The following is a 21,068-nucleotide window of genomic DNA, read 5'->3' as shown; positions in this document are numbered from 1 at the left end:
TTCAGACCCCGTAAATAATTTTTAGTGTGATTTTTTTTAATAATTGTTTATATTGTAATTATTTAGAATATCTTGCAAATTTTTAAAAATTTTTAAATAATTTACGATACTAAAAACTAAGTTCAAACATACTATTTTCCACGCGCATAAAAAAATTAGTCATGCGTGCAACAACATATTTTTAAACTAGTTTTCAACACTATAAATTATTTGGAATTTTTTGAAAATTTGCAGGATACTCTAAATAACTACAATATATACAGTCATAAAAAAAATCACGCAAAAAACTCTTCACGGTTAAGAACACAACAGAACCACTTTTTGAAGTCCCTACCATAAAAGTTTCCAAAAATTTATATCAAATTATAAATTTTATTTCAAAACTAATTCACGATTGATAGTGAATAAAATAATTTAAATTTTATAAATGCATGTTTTTATATATATATCCACTTTTTTTTTTCTCGACACACATTTCTAAATTTCTTTTTACATACCTTTTAATTTTCTTTTTTGTAAAGAACTACCCATTAGTGAATAATTTAATTTTTTAATTTATTTCACTTTTTATAATTTTTTATGTAAATGAAATTAAAGCATATTTTGTAATCTCTCAATTAAAATATTGATTTATTAAAAATAAAAAATTAATCATAATTTTTAATTCAAAATAAAAATAAGTATAAATATAAATAATTTGAATTATAATTTATTTAAAATTCCTCATTATAATTGAATTCATTAGTATAATCATAATATTCAATAATTTTTATACTTGTAATTTCTTTTTTATAAAGTTATATTATTTTTTGATATTAAAGGAAGGTATTTATGTCAATTTATTAAAATTATATATGTAGTAACAAGGGGTAATACATTTTATAAATATTATCAATGCATTAATTGATTTAGAGGGATAATATAATCGTTTGAAAACAATTTTAAACAAAACCAATGGTTTATAATGAAAGAGAGAGAAATGAAAATATGCTTGTGGATGTGGTTGAGTTAAACGACAATAACTATAGACAAAAACCAGTGTCGTTTTAAGACAATTATACAATATTATATCCGATACGTACAAATAATCTTTTTGTACTTTTCGGACCATTTTCCAAACCAAATGTTTGACGATTGATATTGACATTGACGAGTAACATGTGACCTTAAAAATATAAATTATTTAAGGAAAAATAAATCCATCTTTTTTTTTTTACTGAACTTAAAAGGATAACTTTCTTTTTTAGAAAAAAAAAATCTCTTATTATTAGAAATAGATGGAATGTGTGTTAAAATGATAACAAAGAAAAACAAAAGGTGACAGTGATAGTTTTACTGTGTCAGTGTGAACAGAAATACCTATAAAAACAATAATAATTTTTTTTTAAATAAAAATATAACTAATATATTTTCATTTATTTACATTCTATTTCCACTAATTAATTAGAAAAAAAAAACAAAGTTGATACACAGCTTAATAGCTTAACAGTGAAAGTCATTACCATTTTAAGAGGAAAGACTATATTTTTCTTATACACAATACATATATAGCTTGTTCTAGCTATAAAAATGTAAATTTATTAACTTTAGTGGTAAGAAAAGTTAAAGCTTAAATTTTTACAAGGTGGGCAAAATAGACAAGACAGTAGTGTCACCCACTAGGCTGAAGTCTGAAACAGAATGGTAAAGCATTGTTTTTGGTTTTAGTGGGTGAAATAGTTTGACTCGTCTTCTTCCATTTTCATTTTCATTTGGGCTTTGTTTTTTATTATATTTTATTGTATTTATTTATTATTATTTTTTATGGTAAAGGAAACGATATAATTCATATAGCTTCCGTTTTTTCTCCTTCTTCTCTCTCCCCCTGTCTGTGTCAAACCCCTCTTCCATAGTTGTGCTCTCTCGTAAATATTGGTGTTAGCTGTGCATCTTTCTCTCTCCTTCTCTCACATCTAGAAGGGATGATTTGACCTGGGTTTCCTCTGTAAGTTGCTCTTTTTCTCTCTCTTAATTCAATTTCACCAAGAAAATTTGGTATAAAAGATACATGGATCAGTTTGTTTATGGCTTTTGAGAAAAGGGTATTTATTTGTTCCAAGTATTGGCTTCAGATTTTGAAAGTGGGTTACTTGATGATTTTTCTGTAGACTTAATGGGCTCTGTGGTTTTCTATTCTTTCCATTTGATTATGTGGTCAACGGTTGGTAATGATATTGGCGCTTGTTGTTTTAGTCTTGGTTTTTGGGTATTTAGAGTATATAGTTTAAACCGAAAGAATCGGTTTTTTTTTTTTTTGGGGGGGGGTATTGAAGATCCAATTTTTGAGGAGGAACTAATAGCAAAATGTTATGGTTTATGAGAATAAGGAGAAACTTGGAAGTTTTGAAGATCCAATGTTTGAAAATGAGTAAATAGATTTTTTTTTTGGCAACCCATTATTAAGCTAATGAACATAATGGGATCAACCCATGTTGCTAATTGGGAAGGCTGCCCATGTTGCTGATTGGGAAGGCTGCCCATGTTGCTAGAGTTGGTTGAGAACTTTAAAGAAATCCTTTTTTTTAACTATCATGCCTTTTTGGGTAACGATGAAATTTGTAATAGATGCTTGTTTGATATTAGTTTAACACAAAAAGTTCATAACAATATGTATAACAGTGTAGACTTTCAATAAGTGGTATGGATTTGACAAGAATTAAACTATTATAATCGTATCAAATTAGATTATATGATTTTGTTTCTGTTAAACTCGAGAGTAATGAAGGCCTATGATCTACAAGGTTTGGTTAGGTGTGCTTCTGAGTTGTTGAGAGCTTCAAAATGGTTTATAGTACTTCGTAGTTGCGAGTGACAACAAGTCTTTTTTAGATGGCATAATTGTACCAAAGCCTAAGTGCCTTATTTAGCTGTTGATATCCGATAATTTTGTGTTGCTTTGGCTTGTTGAAAGTTGAAACTTAAATGTTAAGCGGGGTTTTATCATCAAGATTCATTTTTGAAATTTAGGGAGCAATATTGTACGCAGATTTACTGCTTTAGAACATAGGTTTCACATAAAGGATACAACACAAACCTAGTATTAACATATTAAGTAGAAGGAGAGGGTCATCTTTACGAAGGAAGTTGTGTTTGTGATTAGTCGTATATTTTATCCATCCTCAAAATGAACTCTGTTTTGCAATCCCTGTTTGCATTAGTGTCTCCTAAAACCTGATGGAAATTGTCTTTTGGGTCTATGCCACTTCATGGTTATCTTTGAGTTGTCAGCCTTCTCTGATAAGAAGTTTTTATATGTGAAATCATTGACTTTGACTCAAATAAGCTTTAATTTTGATTACGCATTTCGTGTGATTTTTATAGGTGCTATTTATGTGCTTGAGAGACGGAGATGTTTGATTGTGGTCTGAAGTCGCAATACTTGAGTGGTCAACGTGAGAAGTTTGTAAGGTATTGAATCTAATATTTGATTTTTCCAATGGCTGCACATTTCTGAATGTTTAGTAATTTAAAATGTATTCACACACATGTTTAGGTGCGTTAGACTTGTTTCTTTTAATGTATGAATTTAGTGAAGCATATATAATTTGGCTTTTTTTTGGCAATAGATATAATCATGAGCAGCAGCTGGCTAAAAATTAACATTTGTGTGCATGTGGATGATCATAAAGAATTGTATGGTCAGAATTTTTTCAAAATTTAAGTACTGAAATGAAGAAAAGAAAATGGTGACTTTTGTAACTGTATACAGTTGAGGCATGAGGAGGGCTTTTGGCACAAAGAAGTTTCTTATTTTTAAAACAAAATAATAGATATTTTGAGAATGGAGGGTGCATAACTGCATATATCTCTTTTTTGTTCCAGAATGACTGCTGGTGAGTTTTTTCCTTGCATTTTTGCTCTTTTAAAATTAGTCCCACTGTTAGCAAAAGCTCAAGTTGATCAATATGATAAATTTTCTGTTGGCTAATTGACAATGCATAATTCCAGCAGTTCTCAAGTTTAGGAGATGGTTGGAATATTTTCATGGTTTGGTTTTATAGTACAACTTGTCTATTAAAGTTATAAGAAAGGATTTATGTTTATAATATGGCTTTTAGTACTCGTATCTTTTCCAAATTTACCATAGTAATACATGTTATGTACATAGATACATAGATCATTTACAACTTACAACTTTTCTTACCTACACATCTCTTAATCAGTACCTGGAGAGGCAAAACTTCCTATACTTTGAAAATATGTTGTTATATATGGTATTAACAGTGCAGATTACTTAGCTAGCGGCGAGTTTTTGAAGCTGAGCTAGTACATAAAAGCTATAAAAAGCTTTTATCTTTTGTCGACAGGACATTTTAGTTTTGATGTCATGTCTACTCCTTCCTTTCTTTGAGAAATGGGGTTGAAGTTGGTGTTTTTTTTTAGTGTTTTTTGAGTATTATATGAAAGGGGTCTGATATTCTGTTTCCCTGGACTGTTTGTTTATTTTACAGGTTAGACGACTTGGACTCTAGATTATCATCACCATCTGATACAGGAGGGAGAAAGTGTGGATTTAATATTGACGGAATAGGTGGTTCTCGGCATGCTAGGGATACAACGCCTAGATCATTTAAAGAAGGGATGATAAAGGGTTCTGAAGGACTAAAGTCAATTGGTCGATCACTTCGATTTGGAGTTGCTCGTGCAGTGTTCCCCGAAGATCTTAAAGTATCAGACAAAAAGATATTTGATCCTCAAGACCAATTTCTCTTACTATGGAATAGACTGTTTGTGATATCATGTATTCTGGCAATATTTGTGGATCCTTTGTTCTTTTATCTTCCAGTTATAAATAGTTCATCACATTGTCTTGGTATTGATAGAAGGTTAGCGATCACAGCGACAACATTGCGAACAATCGTTGATGCTTTCTTTCTTATCCACATAGCTCTCCAGTTCCGAACAGCTTATATTGCTCCATCATCTCGGGTATTTGGACGAGGTGAACTTGTGATAGATTCTGCACAAATAGCTAAGCGATACTTACGGGGATATTTCATTGTTGATTTTTTAGCTGTGCTACCCTTACCACAGGTTTGAAGATCACTTCTGTTTTTTTGGGCCCATTTTGCTCTTAGTTGTTGCCTTTTATTGTTCATTTTGCATCTAATTTTGTTATCTATTTTCTGTATATTGCTTCAGAGTTCCTTATGTGTTTGCTATCAGTCTTCATGTCTAAATTTTATTAAGTCATTTCTCTTGTACTCGTGTTTCTGTGTATAAAATAAAAATCTATAGTTCTTGCTAGTTCTAGAGCCAAAGTTCTGTGTAATTTTTGATTGTCAAGCTCTATTACTGGAAAAGAAAACATGAATATTCTAATATAAGAACCAATACGAGTTTTTTTCTCTGAAATAGTATAGTATATGGGCTTCTCTGTTGGCATTTTCAGGGATGAGGCTGCATTTTATTGCCTTTAGTATGGCCTTTTAACAAATTTAGCCCATAATCATTTCCTGCTTGCACTTGAAAAGAAAGAAAAAAACTATGTTTTGCCAATAATTATGAGATCAAGTAGAATCCATATCATCATCATCATCATCATAAATTTTTCCCCCTTTTTAGATATTGTCTCCATCTGTAGATTGTTGTAAAGTTTTAAATTGATCAATTATTTGGAAAAGGGGCATCAAATTTAATTCCGGAGATTTTTTATGAAAGAACCACTGGAGCAGTTAATTTTTTTTTTAGCTAAATGTCATTGTTAATAGTACATGCATCTGAAATATGTAATCAATTACATGCACACATATCGAATTTTATTTGTCTAGTAAAGAAGTTTCTGTCATTTCTGCAGGTATGCTTAGTTCTTATTACTTGAGTTACATTACTTAGCTGTCATCATCTTTGCAAGTACCTATATTTTTCTGTAAAATTATATTTCTTTTAGTACTCATTATTTTCCTAGCTAAATAGTAATCTGGGTATGGAGAAGTTTCTGCATTCAATTGATGTTAAATTTTCTTTCCACCTCTGTCAACCTGACTTCATGGATCCTTCAACTATTATTTTATTGAAACTTTGCATTGTTGATAGTTCTTTAATTGTTAAGATTTTTCTATTATAAAATGACTACGAAGGTGGAGGTCTTGATTTCTGACTCCTTATCTATTTTTAATCTCTGCAGATAGTGGTCTTGAGATATCTTCAGCAGTCTGACGGGTCAGATGTTCTTCCTACAAAACAAGCATTGTTTTTCATTGTCTTACTCCAATATGTTCCCAGATTGCTTCGAGTGTTACCGTTAACTTCAGAATTGAAGCGAACAGCCGGTGTATTTGCTGAAACTGCTTGGGCAGGTGCTGCATACTATCTGCTATTGTACATGCTAGCTAGTCATGTGAGTACCCATTTAGTTTTGTAGCCTCTGCTTTTCTCTCTGAATTTATTTTGATTCTTCAATTCCTTGTTTACTTTTAATCTGATACTTGTGTTTCTTATGTTTTGGGCATGAAAACTATGGTGTTTCCCTTTTTTGGCTCCTATGCTCATGTTACAAGAAATTCAATATTATATGTCAAGTTGTCATGGGATCAGTACATTTCTCACTTAGTATAGATCTCTCACTTTTCATCGTATTCTTTTATTTTTATTGTAAAATATATATATATATTTATATACGATACCACACAAGCCTGTATAGCTATGATACTTGTAAAAGCTATATCGCTGTTGTTGCATCCATGTCAACTGCAGTGTAAATGCTAAAGTCTAAGGATGAAAGCTTTACCTTTCCATACTTTGATTTTTGTCCTTCTAGAGAACTCTCAGTGGCTTCTTTATCCCTTCATTGAAAATACATCACCAAAACCTACACTTTCTATTTTACATACTCATTTTTACATTATATAATACATCAGCTTATTTATTTTTCCTCATCATTTAAATATTTTTTTTATTCATTTCCAATAAAAAGAAATGAGGAAAGGAGGAAGAAGAAATTAATTTAAAAAATTACAATGATGAACAGTGTTCTGTAAATGTAGAGGAAACACTGTCTTGAAGAGAAATCTATTGTACAATAGCTATTTGGAGTGCTCTTAATTTATTCATGTCAGTTTTATCCAATATAATTTTTAACAAGTGTATAGGCCCCCCATTTGATGGAGTGTTTTGAACAAATCTTGCAGATAGTTGGGGCGTTTTGGTATTTTCTTGCCTTAGAACGCAATGATACATGCTGGCAGAGGAGCTGCAAGAAACAGACTAATTGTAATACACATTTCTTATATTGCGGCAATCAAAACTTGCCAGGTTATAACGATTGGCATGGCAATAATCAAAGTGACGTCCTGAGTAATTGCTCAACGAAAGGAGACAATTTTGATTTTGGAATCTATGAAAATGCCTTATCATCTGGTATTGTTTCATCCAAGAAGTTTATTTCTAAATACTGTTACTGTTTATGGTGGGGACTACAAAATTTAAGGTAATCCCTTCTTAATGGTGGTTTGTTTGACTTGAAAGTTATACACCTTACAACATAAAGATTTAGCATGTTTATGTGGTCAAACTTGTGTGTCCATAGTTATAATTATACAAAAAAAATGTTGTACAGCATTAAACTCTTGCTCAGAAGAAATTAATTACATTGAACATATTAGACCTAGTAAATAGAGAGAGAGCCAGTGACAGAAATACTCCCTGTAATGCTGCAAGGAATACTTTCAATGAACATTTTGTAAGATACTACTTCTGTAGGGGACTCTTGCATTTATTTCTTCGGTTTAAGAATTCCATTAAATTTAGAGGAAATGAGTGTAAAATGCTCAACTTCATGGTGTAAGTTGAACAAGTGCATAGCATACATACAATATACATACTGTTTTACACTATCATTATGGATTCAATCCTTCAGTAAATTCTCAATAACTTCGGTTCCCATGGTTACAGTACTCTTGGCCAGGGGCTTCAGACCAGTACCTACCCTGGAGAGGTGATATTTTCCATTGCACTAGCTATATTTGGGCTCATCCTCTTTGCGCTTCTTATTGGCAACATGCAGGTATTTTAGAGCTAATTAGTTATTTTGTTGTCTGGGGAACCGTACAAGTAAAGGTGGAGCCTTTATTATAGTTGGTACTTTTAACAGTTCATTTAGATGGAAACTCCTGCAGCTCAGCTTGAGCTTTGTATCTATTTCTAAGGTTGTGGCCCCGTGATTTAGCCATGGTCATCCTCGTTGATTCTTTTTATGGACATCAAAAGGAATGATGTGAAACTTGTAAATTCTTCCACAAACCGAACCTGGATGTTTAGTCTGACCAATACCAACGTGATAGTGGAATTGGATATACTGACCAAAGTTGAAATTATAACCTGAACCTTGCCTTTTATTTATTTTTTTTCTCATGAAAATTTTGGCTTTCAAGTTTAGCAGTATAACCAATAATAACATTGTTCTTTTACCTTTGATAAATTTAGTAAAGCCAAAGCAAACTTCATCAAAGGGTGCTGACATTCTGGGTATTTTTTATCATGACAGACCTATCTGCAGTCCCTTACCATAAGGCTAGAGGAAATGAGGGTGAAAAGGCGCGATTCAGAACAGTGGATGCATCATCGCTTGCTTCCCCAAGATCTCAGGGAGCGAGTTAGGCGTTACGATCAATACAAGTGGTTGGAAACGCGAGGGGTTGATGAGGAAAGCCTGGTTCAAAGTCTACCTAAGGATCTTAGGCGAGATATCAAGCGACACCTCTGTCTCGCCTTAGTGAGAAGGGTATGATTTTTCAAAATATTTTGTATTTCGCCTAGTACGTTATATCATCTATCCTCTCATTATAGTAATGTGTCGTTCTTATTATTTATAGGTTCCTCTCTTTGAGAACATGGATGAGAGACTTCTTGATGCCATTTGTGAGCGACTGCAACCAACTTTATTTACAGAGAGTACTTACATTGTTCGGGAAGGAGATCCAGTTGATGAAATGCTTTTCATTATTCGCGGACGGCTTGAGAGTGTAACTACAGATGGTGGGAGGAGTGGTTTTTTCAACCGCAGTTTACTTAAAGAAGGCGCTTTCTGTGGTGAGGAGCTTCTAACCTGGGCTCTGGACCCAAAATCCGGCGTTAATCTCCCATCTTCAACTCGGACAGTGAGAGCGTTGACAGAAGTTGAGGCTTTTGCTCTCATGGCCGAGGAGCTGAAATTTGTGGCTAGTCAGTTCCGGCGCCTCCACAGTAGGCAGGTTCAACACACATTCCGTTTCTACTCACAGCAATGGAGGACATGGGCTGCTTGCTTCATCCAAGCAGCTTGGCGCCGGTATTCCAAGAGAAAAGCAATGGAGCTGCTTCGTCGGAAAGAGGAGGAAGAAGAAGCAGGGGCCAGAGCCATTGCCAGTGCAGGCACGTATAGCCTTGGCGCCACCATTTTAGCTTCGAGATTCGCTGCAAATGCTCTTCGAGGAGTTCATCGGAATCGGAATGCAAAGACTGCTAGGGAGCTGGTCAAACTACAGAAGCCTCCAGAGCCGGATTTTACTGCTGATACAGACTGATTTATATAGTGTATAATGACGGCTCATTTATGTATCATTGTTAACTATTTTGCTTAAACAAACAAACGCACAAGAAAGAATGTAATGATAAAGTAATATGGTCTTTTTTTTTTTTGGTTCTTAGATTTTGCTGCAAAACTATATATTATACGTGCACACGTTCCATCACACTCAAGGAATTGATTTGTGAGGTTTGCTAGAAGAAGCAATTTCAAAGATGTATGATTTAGCATTAATGACTAAATACATTTTGAAATAGTTTATTTAGCCCTTCCAACAAATTTTGATGTAGTAAATGTTCTTATTTATCAACATAGTTATCATCATTCCAACACCCTAGTTTATAACGAGTTTCATGTTTACTTTTTATTGGGAAATTAATTACAAGTTTAATATTAAAAATACTAAAATTTCAAAAATAAACTGAAGTTAGCTACTACGTCATTTTAAAGTCATAAAGGATCTGAGGGGCTAAAGTGGTAAATTTCTTCTTTTTTTTTCCTCCCTTGTTAGTGTACGTTAGTGGTTTGTGTATATTGATTATGTTTTTTTAGGTGGTAGAGTGGGCATATATTTGTAGTGAGGCAAAATAGAGAAGAAAACAAAATATGGGTGACAAATGATATTTATAGAGGGATGTTATAGGTAGGAGAAAATCTTAATGAATGGAATAAAGAAAAATTCATGACCGACAACCACAACCACATGCCGCATTTTGAATATTTCATTCACTCAAGTACTGTCCATTCCTAATTTGTTATTATTAATTGTTTTGTATTGAAATTATAGTACCATCCATTACGCCAATTGGTTAACACCATATATCAGGAAATTATGTATTTTTGTCGTATTCAAATTTCCATGCCTAATTTTAGTGTCCACATTAACCAATTAAATTAAAATATACTTTTATTTTATTTTTTACTTTTTACGGGAAGATGCAAAATGATACTTTATATTAATCTACAAGTTACCTTGAAATGATACGAGTTCAAAATCGGCCAAAAAGATATTATTAAACTTTAAATGTAGTATGAGTATATTTACTGTACAAGAAATTAATTGTTTCTTTAAATATATATGTCCACGTATAAATAAACACAAGAAAGTTCATACGCGGATTCAAGCAATACTAACTTACCAGAGGAACAAATGTTCCAACTCGAGTGGGAGCCACACGCTGGGAATGACTTCAATTCAAGCTTATTCATTGAAACAACTATCAAAAAAACAGATTTGGCAGCCAAAGAAACAAAAAAGAATTCCAATTTAATTTTGATTTAGGCATTGTAGATAGTAAGATTGCATACAATTTCTCACAAATGTTTGGTACATAACAGTAATAAGGGGCATAATAAGAACAAATAAACAAGGAAAAATAACGAGCTAGAAACTGACAAAGAGAGCCTGTATTGAGAAAGCTAACAAGAATAACAATATCTATGACCTCAAAAGATTCAAAATTGAACCTAATTCTGGTTGTAGCTCCGGGAGGACATGCCAAATGTACCGTCCCCGACCAACGAATTATCCGCTTACCGTGTAGAAACAAAGTCAAATAATTTGTTGATGATGATGATGATCAGTCGATCTTCACTGATGAATAGATAAGTCTTGTGAACCAGAAACATGCGTAGAAACCGATTGTGCCGGTCAGGACGAAGAAAGCGTATGAGCCAATCAGCATGTACCCGAAATACAAGGCGCCAGACACTGGCTTTGTGATGTCAAGCTTGGTGAAGAAATAGAATGCAGCATAGAGGAAGAGGTAGAGTGCTGAGGAGCCTGAAGTCAAGTAAGACCTCCACCACCAAAGATAGTCTTCACTGCATAGCTGGAAGTAGCAGAGCACGATGGTGATCTCGGCGCAGGTGATGATGAGGATGATGAAGACGATGAATAGAAACCCGAAAATGTAGTAAAACTGGTGAAGCCAAATTGAGGTAAGAATGAAGAAGAGCTCGATGAAGACCGCACCAAATGGGAGTATGCCTCCAATTAGGATAGAGAAGGCCGAGTTCATGTACCAAGCTTGTTCTGGGATCTGTCTTGGGATCTTGTTTGTTTTCACGGGATCCTCAATTGCTGGCTTCCTGAAACCAACGTAAGAACCGACAAAGACGAGAGGAACTGAGATGCCGAACCATAAAAATACCAGAGCAAACATGGTTCCAAAAGGCACTGCCCCGGATGATTTCTCACCCCAAATTAGAGCGTTCAAAACGAAGAAAATGGCAAAGAGAGTTGCCGGAAACAGGAAAGCTGTTTTCAGAGTAATCTTCTTCCATTCTGTTCCCTTGAACATTTTATAAAGCCGTGCAGAAGAATATCCTGCAAAAATGCCCATAAAGACCCAAAGGAGGAGCATGGCTGTCATCAGCCCACCTCGGTTGGAGGGGGAGAGGAATCCAAGAGCAGCAAAGATCATGGTGACTAGAATCATCCCAAAGAACTGAACCCCTGTCCCAACATATACACACAGTAGATCTGAGTTAACTGGAGGTCGGAAAACATCACCATGGACAAGTTTCCATCCTGTCTCTTCTTGGGCTTCTTCTTGGGTCTCAAGCTGGTTGTACTTGGAGATATCTCGGTATAGTGTTCGCAACATGATCATAGCTACCATGCCGGACAAGAAAAGAACAATCATCAAAGAGTTAACTATCGAGAACCAGTGAATTTGATCATCAGCCATCAGAAGATAAGTATCCCAACGAGATGCCCACTTCACATCACTCTCCTAAGAGATTCAGCAAAACAAAAGGCATTCAGAAAGGAAGTACAGCAGAATTTGATTCCAGAAGAAAGTCAAGAATTTTTTAAAAATATAAAATTTTACTACAAATTGACCTCCCATTGCCATTATAATAAAAATTTATGTACAGTATTAATAAAAGCATAGTTACTCACCACGAAGTCAATATCATAAGTAAATATGATTTCCTTCTTATCCTCAACCTCCTGAGGAGTTTCAGAGTTTGTAACTGTTTTTCTTGAGTGAGGATCACATGTTGATAGGCGCGTAGTCTTCTCAGTCCACTTACCATCATAGGCATGCTTGACACTAAATTAGAAAAAAAAAAAATCATTCTCGTCAAACAAACAATAAACTACCACAAAGAAGAATCAGAATAAGGAAGAAAAGACATAAATTTATAACCTGTATGGTTTGACCTCAAATCCTACAATCCTTGCTAATTCTGTTACAGGATCTCTGTGATATTTGACTGTAAATGCTAAGTGATTGTGAATAAAATGTTTTTCCTCTTTGCTCTGAATGCAAACACGTTTGAATTTGTTAGATAAGCACATCAGAAAAGATTGCATGACTCATAAAACATATGGTTGGTCTGGAACGTACCCCAGCATACTGTCCCCTAAGACCAATATGATAGCCATGTTGATACACGATGGAAGATTCTATATCAATTCTTCGAATGGGAACAACCAGGGGTAGATTATCCAGAATCCTGTCATATGTAGCAATTATCATTAGAAAAACACACCAACACCCAATTATAATGACCGCAAACAAAGAAGAGTAATTTCAGATCCTCACATGTTCACCCTGTACTCATCATCTATCTTTTCCTTGAATGCCTTGGCAGTTTTCGCATTAAGAGTAATACGGCACAGAATATTGCACATCTGTGGTTCTCTCATTTTAAACTACAACAAAAAAATCAAACTATGTCAGTTGCTAAACCACTAAATGAAAAAGCCTAGGGAAATTCAACCAAGAGACTAAAATGACCTCATAAGGAGAGTTTTCAATTCGGTCACCACGGAGAACTTCCCCAAGATTCTCTGCACTGTCAACTATTTGTTTTGGAGTACAGTACGGGAGGGAATAGTACGAGTAAGGCAGCTGAGTTTTTGTAGATGTCAATTTGTTAACTTTCACCTTCAACGAATCCCCCTGCAATAAAATAACATAAAATGTTAAACTCCATGATTAGCTTAGCAAAGCATATTAATATGATATACATATTACAGAAACAAAACAATAACCGAAGATCCTAAATCTCTCAAAATGTGTAAAACAGAAAATTTTCAAAAAAAAAAAAAGAAAAGACCAGGAGTAGTATCCAAGTGCTTTCTTCCCCAGCTAACACGAAGGCATTAGCGTCAGCTCATTGTATACCCCATACAAAACATCTGATCCGATAAATTTTCAGAATTTGAAACGCTTTGTAACATATACAAACAACAAGTACAAGTTTATGTGCAGTGAGCATTATGATATATCTATATAGAATAGATATAAACGATCGGCACAGTTACAAATCCTAGGGCATTTTACAAAATCCAAACCATAAATTCTCCACGAAAAAACCGCATCAAAGAATAACATCTCCATCGAATCCTTATATTCATAAAAAGACAACATAGATCTCAACAACCGACGGCAATCATACAAAATTATAAGTGAAAAGACAAAATTTATTAACACCGCCGACACATCGGACCTAGCTCGGATCTGAATGCCACTCACTGACGCACCACGAAATAACCAAGATCTAGCCCTAAATTCAACCATATCCGTATACACGCACGCGTATAGACATATAAACTAATCTAAATATATCCAAGCATGAAACATAGATATACATATGTAAACACATTCATCCAGATATGTAGAAATGAGAAGAGCTAACCTTCTGAAAATCCTGAGGAGCGACACCAGGGAGGTAAAAGCAATGAACATGGCATAAGAGCAGAGCACATAAACAGATCCATAGCTGAAAAGCGAGAGTTCCTCTCGCCATGGCTTCACAGGTGGAGAGCGATCTAGATCTCAATCACACTTCTTCCTCTCCTTCTCCGCTCTCTCTCTCTCTAAAATGCGATTTTGTATCAGTCTCTGTGAATATCGCGAAAGTTTATTTTTTCCCTTAAAAGCACGAGAAGAAGGAGACAGCTCTCTCGCTCTGAACCAGATTAGTTTAAGACAATTATAAAAATTAATGAAATAAAATAAAAAAAATTCACATTTATGGCCGTCCGATCATAGCTATAGAAGATCTGACCGTACACTACTTGACGGTGGTCAGTTTTTTTCTCTCTCCTGGTTAATATGGTAATTTCACTATCTGTGGTCAAATTTTATGGTTTGTGACTTGTAGTTTGGTAGTGCTTGATGAAATACTTATCCACTAGTTGAATAATAAATTTTCATTAATATTGATTTGTAATAAAAATAAATGATTTAAGGTAAGATATCACTTACATTAAATTATTAATCAAAACAAAAAATCAACTTCTTTTTTGGGTTATAATATAGTTATTAATTATGGATCTAACTGTGATATTTTTGTTAATATTTATATTTTTTTCTACAAAAGTAATTCTTTTTTTGTTTTGTTAATAAGAATCTGTTTGACCATTTCTTAATTGGTTTAACCTCCTTCTTTAAAAATGACGTATGTAAAACAATAAAAATCATTGTCTTAAATTGTGATTTTTTATTTATTTTTTAATCAATAAAAAAAGTTACATATGGATATAAACTAGTAAAACACAATAGTGAAGAATAAATACCCATTTTTTTTAATAAAGAGTAACACTAAATGGGGGAATAACTTCTTTATGTCCTTTTGCCTTTCTTAAAAGAACTCATAAATACATATATACAATGAAGAAGAAGAAAAAGGACTACATTTAATAATGACTTTTCTTTTTTTCACAAAAGAAAGAGAGATTAAAAAAAAAGACATTAACAACCCAACAACATATAAGTATTGCCTACTTATAATTTTAAAAAATGTAATATTAATAGTATCCATATTTTTATTCTTAAGAAAATTTCATTACTAAAACATACATAACATTATTAGTTAGCCTCACATTCTTCCAATGTGGAAATCTCTAATTACTTCATCTCAAAATCTTTGTAATTTTATAATAATAATAATAAATATGTATTACCCACACAATTTAAGTAAATTATGTAGATACACCTTATGTAACTAATGAGTACAATTTTTATTTTTGCAACAAAACAAAATTAGTAAAATGTTACTTTTATCAAAAACAAAAAATTGAGAGTGACATTATAACTGAAACTGAAAATTTCATGGCAAAGTGAGACCCACAAACTTCAAGGCAAGATGTCATTGTAAGAGCCACCCACTAGAGTTGTTAGAGATACAAATACAAATACACTGGATTTATCTTTCTATTTAAAAAAAAAAAAAAAACAAAATATGGGGTTGATGATCAATTGCATAAATGTAATTATATATATATTAAAAAATCTCTTTTTACTAACTTTTTTAAAAATAAATTCTAAAAGTACCCTAAATGTGTGTATCAAGTACCAAGTCCAAAATTTATATACAAGATTGAGTGTGGCCATTAAAAGTAAGAGCATGTTTAGTATCACCCTAATTGAAGTTGCTTTTCCCAAGATTGAATCTGTAGTGGTACGCAATGAGCAACACTGACCTGAGCTTGCTTTAAACGTACAATATGGTAGTCAAACCATGCCAATCATAATTAACAAAAGCCTAACTAATCAAAGCCCACCTTTTTTTAGCTTAAGGAAACTAATAATCTTATGTTATTATCACTTTGTGATTTATGAGGTAAATATTATATATTACCATGTAATCAAAGCCATAAACTAAACAAAATTTGATTTTTCACTTATATTTGTATAGATTGCATGCTATCATGTCGGAGCCATACTTAAATGAACATTTGATTGATAAGACCTATTCAATTGTATTTGTAACTAAAGATTATTTATATTTTGTAAATCTCTACTTATATTTGTTTAGGTTGTAACTACATTCACTTTATACTTATTAGAATAAAGAAAATGAATTGTAAGGTGATATTATAATATGAAAATGTGACCAAAATGATCTATACCCTTCTTTCCTTTTGTACTCATGAATGAATAACTAGAAAAACAAAAGGGTTAACAAACATGAAATCAATTTCTGATCTGAAGGGGGTTCTTTAACTCGCATCTATTTTCTAAGGAATGAACTGTATGGAAATCTAGATATAAAAAAAGTCAATTGCACATTGAATTCCCAAGGCAAGTAAACATTCATGGAAATCTCTGAAGTTGTTTGGACCACTACTGGTACCCTTCCAATTCCAATCAAGACAGGTGGCACAATCTCATGGTGGGAGAAGGGTACCTGTACCGGTGCTGGGGGCCCGGGAAAATGGTTATCCATTTCTTGTCTTTTGGTCATCTTGTTACAGTACTTGATACCCCTAGTTAGTTCTCTTTTACTTTTCTCTTCAATTTTCTACTCTCTCTAACGCATGAAATGAGTGACAAAATCAAAGGGAGGAAGAAGATAATATTAATAACATTCTTGAACTCTAGGCCATTGAAATGTAAAAGTGCAACTTCATAAATGTGTGAAAATTTCTTTCAAATATGATTCACAACACATGGATACACAACCATTCAAAATGCAACTTCAACCACAATCTTTACTGAGGAGCATCAACATGACTTGAAGAATAAAGATCATATTATCATATAACCTCAAAAAATGACTTTGCTTTTAAACTAACAACCTAAACAAATAATAATCATAATAAGGATGATGATAAAGAGATGGAAGGATGACCAATTGGCCATAGGAAGAGCTCAGCTCCAAAACAATTGGATTTTCAGGTTTCCTCTTGTGTGGGTGGTTCGAGCATTCTCACGGTACGAGGAAGCATAAACTCAGCAAACAAAGGAAAATGGGAGGAGGGATAAGAACCTTCGGAGTTGTCATTGACTACTTCGCATGAAACGGGAATCAGAGATCTACCTCTGAAAAGAATCCAATCTATGTGCAGATCTTGCGTTTGACGATCCCAGCAAAGGCAGAGAGCTCTAAAAATCAACTTGAGAAATTCAACAGCTCCTTGCTTGTCACCTGAAATCTCCGGACAGTATTCAACATTTAGGCTATAGACATTATCGTGAAAAGTGAGCTGTATCAAATGTAGCACAGCGGTACCTTTAAACCCATGATAAGTGCGAATAAGAGAAATATTTTTCCTCACCCGTGCATTCGGCCATGCATCTCTCAAATCTCCAACTACACCATGTTCTCTGTGGCCAAGCAGGAAAACAAATGTTTACCAGAAAAACAGCTACATGTGTTACTCTCAGCTAACCGTTACAAGCAGTCCATTATAATGGAGGGTGTCATGAATATCTGAATGAATGTATTATTGTGATGTCATCAGAGTGGCGCAACACATTAAGCAGATAAAGTTGACTTCCACAAAAAATTTCAATAATTATCATTTTATTAGCTCCAAGGAATGCCTACCAAAATCCTCAGTATGTTAATGCTAAATAATCATCACCATTCTCAGCAATCTACTTTCCCTAGTTCCAAAACTCTAGCTGACAACTAGTAGTCAGGAGGAGAAGATTCAATTCACAAACACAACATATGAACACAACAAAATTGGAAATAACAAATTTGGCACATAAAAAACAAGCAATATTTCTAAGTTCCAAATATACCTTGACCTCCCAAGAAGAAACCGTCCAGTAGTTGACTCCTTTTGTGTGTTAAACCCTCCACAATACACAACTGGCAAGCTAGGAGGCAAGGATGCAATGTGCTGCCAGGTAAGTAAAGCACTACGTCTGCGAGCACGTGGACTAAATTCATCCATGTTTGTATTTACTATCTCGAATGAAAACCCAGGTGGCTCAACTCCTTTTAGTTGGAATGTGTGGACATCATGTCAAAGAAACAAAAGATACAGATTCTCTGTAATAATAGAGCAACAAAGAAGGAAAAACATGCAACCCAAAGCAAGTAAAATGATAAGGATATCGCCCACGTTGCAATGCAGGGAACTGTTGACCCCCATGACATGCTTCCAGGGACAGAGGGTGATTCAGATAACCAAAACGTTCCACCTTCTAAAAGCTCCACCTTTATTTGATAAATGAACGATGGAGAAAGAGCCAATAAATGTCAATTTAATTGAAATAACAAAAATAGGAAGTATGTTAAATTTCTTTTATTTTATTTTCAAAAGAAACAGAATAAATTGAAACTATGCTAGATGGACTAGAGAGCTCAATCTGCTACCTTTTCTTTGTCATAGAAGATTGTGCAGTATTCATCTGAAGTGTCCTCTGGTCCTTTTCTAGATACTCCAAACTGATCATAACCTAATATACATAAGACAAGCAGAAGGCTATCTTTATATCTAGGATAAGGCTTAGACTTAGAGTGAGTTTAGAAAGCACATGAACATAATTAGGGGTGCTCCGGATCCATAACAATCCAATTACCCTGAACTAAATTGGATATCCAATTACAATTGGATTGGATTGGATTTGAAAACCTGGATGTTAATTGGATTTGATTGGTTAGTGGATGAGACTGTGAAAATTCAATTAGGAACCGATCCAATTCAATTACAATTAAAATATATATTTTTAATATTATATATAAATATATTTAATTAGATTGTTATTGTTTTTGGATGCAATGTTAGTTAGCACTTTGGAGATGTTGTTGTTGTGTTTATGTTATATTACTATTTAAGTACTTTATTTATTGGTTTTGAGACGTTAGTTTTAAATTTGAATGGTAGTGTTGTAAACTTAATAGTTCAACGACTTTATGTGGTAATTATAAGGACTTAATTTAGTATTATTATTAAATAATGTTTAGTTTTTTGTATGATTTCTTGTGTATGTTTTATTTATTTGAAATTCTTTAATATTAAAATTTAGGTTCAAAGATAAAATAACCAATCCAATCTAATTGATCAGATTTTGATGCCAAATTGTATTGGATTGGATGATGATTTCCAACATCCAACATTTAATTGAATTAGATTGGTTAAGGGTAAAAGGTTGGATCGGATAAGATCAGCACCCCTAAACATAATCACTAAATTCAGTTTGTTAAACCATATGATTAGCAAGATTAAGTGTAAAGTTTTGTGCTAATGTAATTAGTTCCTTTCCATACATTTACATATTTAAGCATTAGCAAGAATACCAATATGACAAAATTAGCAACTTCCTAGAAGCAATAAGACTTGATATGCATAGCATGGTATCAAAGGCCAGGTGAAACAGCTATAAGCTGATCGTGAGACTTTGGTAATATGAACAATGCACTAGAGCATCGCAGTACCCATCAGTCACAAGAAAAAATATTTTCAGAATGGGTCCTTGGCAAAATGGCTGTTTTTTTGCACTCTAGCTTAGTTTTAATAATTTTGTAAGATGACATTTAACAATTCAAACAGTCAAAAATTTCAGATGCCTAATAAAAAAATTCAAACAAATTTTTAGACAAAAGATCATTTTACAAAAAATCATTAAAACTAGCCAGAGAGTAAGGAAGGTATCTAACTAAGTTTCACAAGTTATAATAGTAATAACTCAATACCTGGCAAGCCTTGTTGTAGATAATCCAACTGAGACTTCACTCCTGAACACAAATTAAGCTCGTTATTGAAAGAAAGAAAGAAAAAAAAAGAATCAAAATAGGAAAGAACACAAATATGAAATACCACAAAACTGTAAACATCAAAATACGAAACTAGTAACCCAATAACTACACCAACTAAACCAATCTTCCAAAACCAAGAGTAATCATTAACCAAAGTAAATTACTTTAAGTAATGTAAACACTATTCCAACCCAAAAAAACCCAATGACCAAAATCCTAGTCCATAAAGCAGACATTATAAGAGTAAAACTCAACTACACCCAAAAAGAACAAAAACCCACCTCCAAAAAACAGATATCAAAGAAACCCAGATCAATCAAATCGATAAATTCACAAACCATAAACAAGATCCCTATACATATAAACAAAGTCATGAATAGAAAGTAGGTGGAAAAATACCTTGTTGGGTGCAAAGAATCATTGGGTAATAACTAGTGATCACTCTTAAACACAAATCCCTTCTCTTATCCCATGAATTGGGACTTTCAGGTGGCTGATCCTCAAGAAGATTGAAGGTCATTACAGTCAATGAAACGCTCATTTTTCTTCTCCAAGATTTCCTTTTCACCCTATTTTTTCTTTCTAGTACATGATCACTTAATCACACCATACGGGGTTTCTGGGCAAGAACCAAAAGGAACAACCTTTGGTTTATTCCATGCTTGTAAGGTTTTTACTTCAGGAGAATTATATCAATAGATTCAGCTGAGTTTGAGTTGAGTTGGGTTTTTCATTGAGAATGAGAATTATTGTATAATAAAAGCGCAAAAACAAAGAAAAAAGTTTGTCGTGTCTGAATAGAGGAAGCATTTGCCTATATTTTAGCTGTGTTTTGACTACACACGTGCGAAGTCACATGATGCCATTTCTCTAAATAAATAAGAGAAAAATATAATTATCTTGTTGGTTCTTAAATTATTAAAGTCTTATTTTTCCCCAATGTTATTAAAAGTCATTTTTACACTTTTGGGGTTAATTTAATGAGTAAAAATTATATTTTAAAAAAAATTGGTTTGTAGGTGATGGATATATGTGTTTCAAAATTATAAAACATGCATGAATTTAT

At 33.3% G+C, this 21,068-nt stretch overlaps 3 protein-coding genes across 4 annotated transcripts; 1 reads left to right on the top strand and 2 right to left on the bottom strand.

The window, feature by feature from the left end:
• The first annotated feature begins 1,801 nt into the window (after window positions 1-1,801).
• On the top strand, window positions 1,802-9,653 carry LOC133782958 (probable cyclic nucleotide-gated ion channel 5). 2 transcript variants are annotated; one of them, XM_062222446.1, is made up of 8 exons: window positions 1,802-1,984; window positions 3,361-3,447; window positions 4,491-5,073; window positions 6,167-6,379; window positions 7,170-7,468; window positions 7,933-8,044; window positions 8,525-8,761; window positions 8,853-9,653. In XM_062222446.1, exons 2-8 carry the CDS (start codon window positions 3,389-3,391, stop codon window positions 9,540-9,542), a joined length of 2,193 nt encoding a protein of 730 aa, XP_062078430.1. In that variant the 5' UTR covers window positions 1,802-1,984; window positions 3,361-3,388; the 3' UTR covers window positions 9,543-9,653. The 2 variants fall into 2 exon arrangements, with proteins under 2 accessions (XP_062078430.1, XP_062078431.1); XM_062222447.1 differs by lacking the exon at window positions 1,802-1,984 and adding an exon at window positions 3,749-3,872.
• A 1,139-nt stretch (window positions 9,654-10,792) lies between these two features.
• On the bottom strand, window positions 10,793-14,451 carry LOC133782957 (transmembrane 9 superfamily member 9-like). Its single transcript, XM_062222445.1, has 7 exons — window positions 14,201-14,451; window positions 13,297-13,461; window positions 13,102-13,211; window positions 12,904-13,012; window positions 12,703-12,815; window positions 12,453-12,606; window positions 10,793-12,282 (listed from the first exon to the last, which is right to left on the bottom strand). Exons 1-7 carry the CDS (start codon window positions 14,309-14,311, stop codon window positions 11,125-11,127), a joined length of 1,920 nt encoding a protein of 639 aa, XP_062078429.1. The 5' UTR covers window positions 14,312-14,451; the 3' UTR covers window positions 10,793-11,124.
• A 2,443-nt stretch (window positions 14,452-16,894) lies between these two features.
• On the bottom strand, window positions 16,895-20,772 carry LOC133782956 (uncharacterized). The gene is made up of 7 exons (XM_062222444.1): window positions 20,402-20,772; window positions 19,940-19,981; window positions 18,620-18,702; window positions 18,359-18,460; window positions 18,040-18,254; window positions 17,522-17,616; window positions 16,895-17,437 (listed from the first exon to the last, which is right to left on the bottom strand). Exons 1-7 carry the CDS (start codon window positions 20,541-20,543, stop codon window positions 17,184-17,186), a joined length of 933 nt encoding a protein of 310 aa, XP_062078428.1. The 5' UTR covers window positions 20,544-20,772; the 3' UTR covers window positions 16,895-17,183.
• Between the last annotated feature and the right edge of the window lie 296 nt (window positions 20,773-21,068).

Source organism: Humulus lupulus, chromosome 6 (genome assembly GCF_963169125.1).
Source record: "Humulus lupulus chromosome 6, drHumLupu1.1, whole genome shotgun sequence".
In the NCBI taxonomy this organism is placed as follows: domain Eukaryota; kingdom Viridiplantae; phylum Streptophyta; class Magnoliopsida; order Rosales; family Cannabaceae; genus Humulus; species Humulus lupulus.
This window is presented reverse-complemented; position numbering and strand designations above follow the sequence as displayed.

Coding starts and splice junctions, on each gene's coding strand:
- LOC133782958 (XM_062222446.1), top strand. CDS start 3,389: ATGTTTGATTGTGGTCTGAAGTCGCAATACTTGAGTGGTCAACGTGAG. Junction 6,380..7,169: donor TGTACATGCTAGCTAGTCAT/GTGAGTACCCAT, acceptor CAAATCTTGCAG/ATAGTTGGGGCGTTTTGGTA. Junction 7,469..7,932: donor TGGGGACTACAAAATTTAAG/GTAATCCCTTCT, acceptor CCATGGTTACAG/TACTCTTGGCCAGGGGCTTC.
- LOC133782957 (XM_062222445.1), bottom strand. CDS start 14,311: ATGGCGAGAGGAACTCTCGCTTTTCAGCTATGGATCTGTTTATGTGCT. Junction 12,816..12,903: donor TTAGGGGACAGTATGCTGGG/GTACGTTCCAGA, acceptor GTTTGCATTCAG/AGCAAAGAGGAAAAACATTT. Junction 12,607..12,702: donor TTTGAGGTCAAACCATACAG/GTTATAAATTTA, acceptor TTTCTAATTTAG/TGTCAAGCATGCCTATGATG.
- LOC133782956 (XM_062222444.1), bottom strand. CDS start 20,543: ATGAGCGTTTCATTGACTGTAATGACCTTCAATCTTCTTGAGGATCAG. Junction 18,255..18,358: donor CCTGCATTGCAACGTGGGCG/ATATCCTTATCA, acceptor CATGATGTCCAC/ACATTCCAACTAAAAGGAGT. Junction 17,438..17,521: donor CACTTATCATGGGTTTAAAG/GTACCGCTGTGC, acceptor CGGAGATTTCAG/GTGACAAGCAAGGAGCTGTT.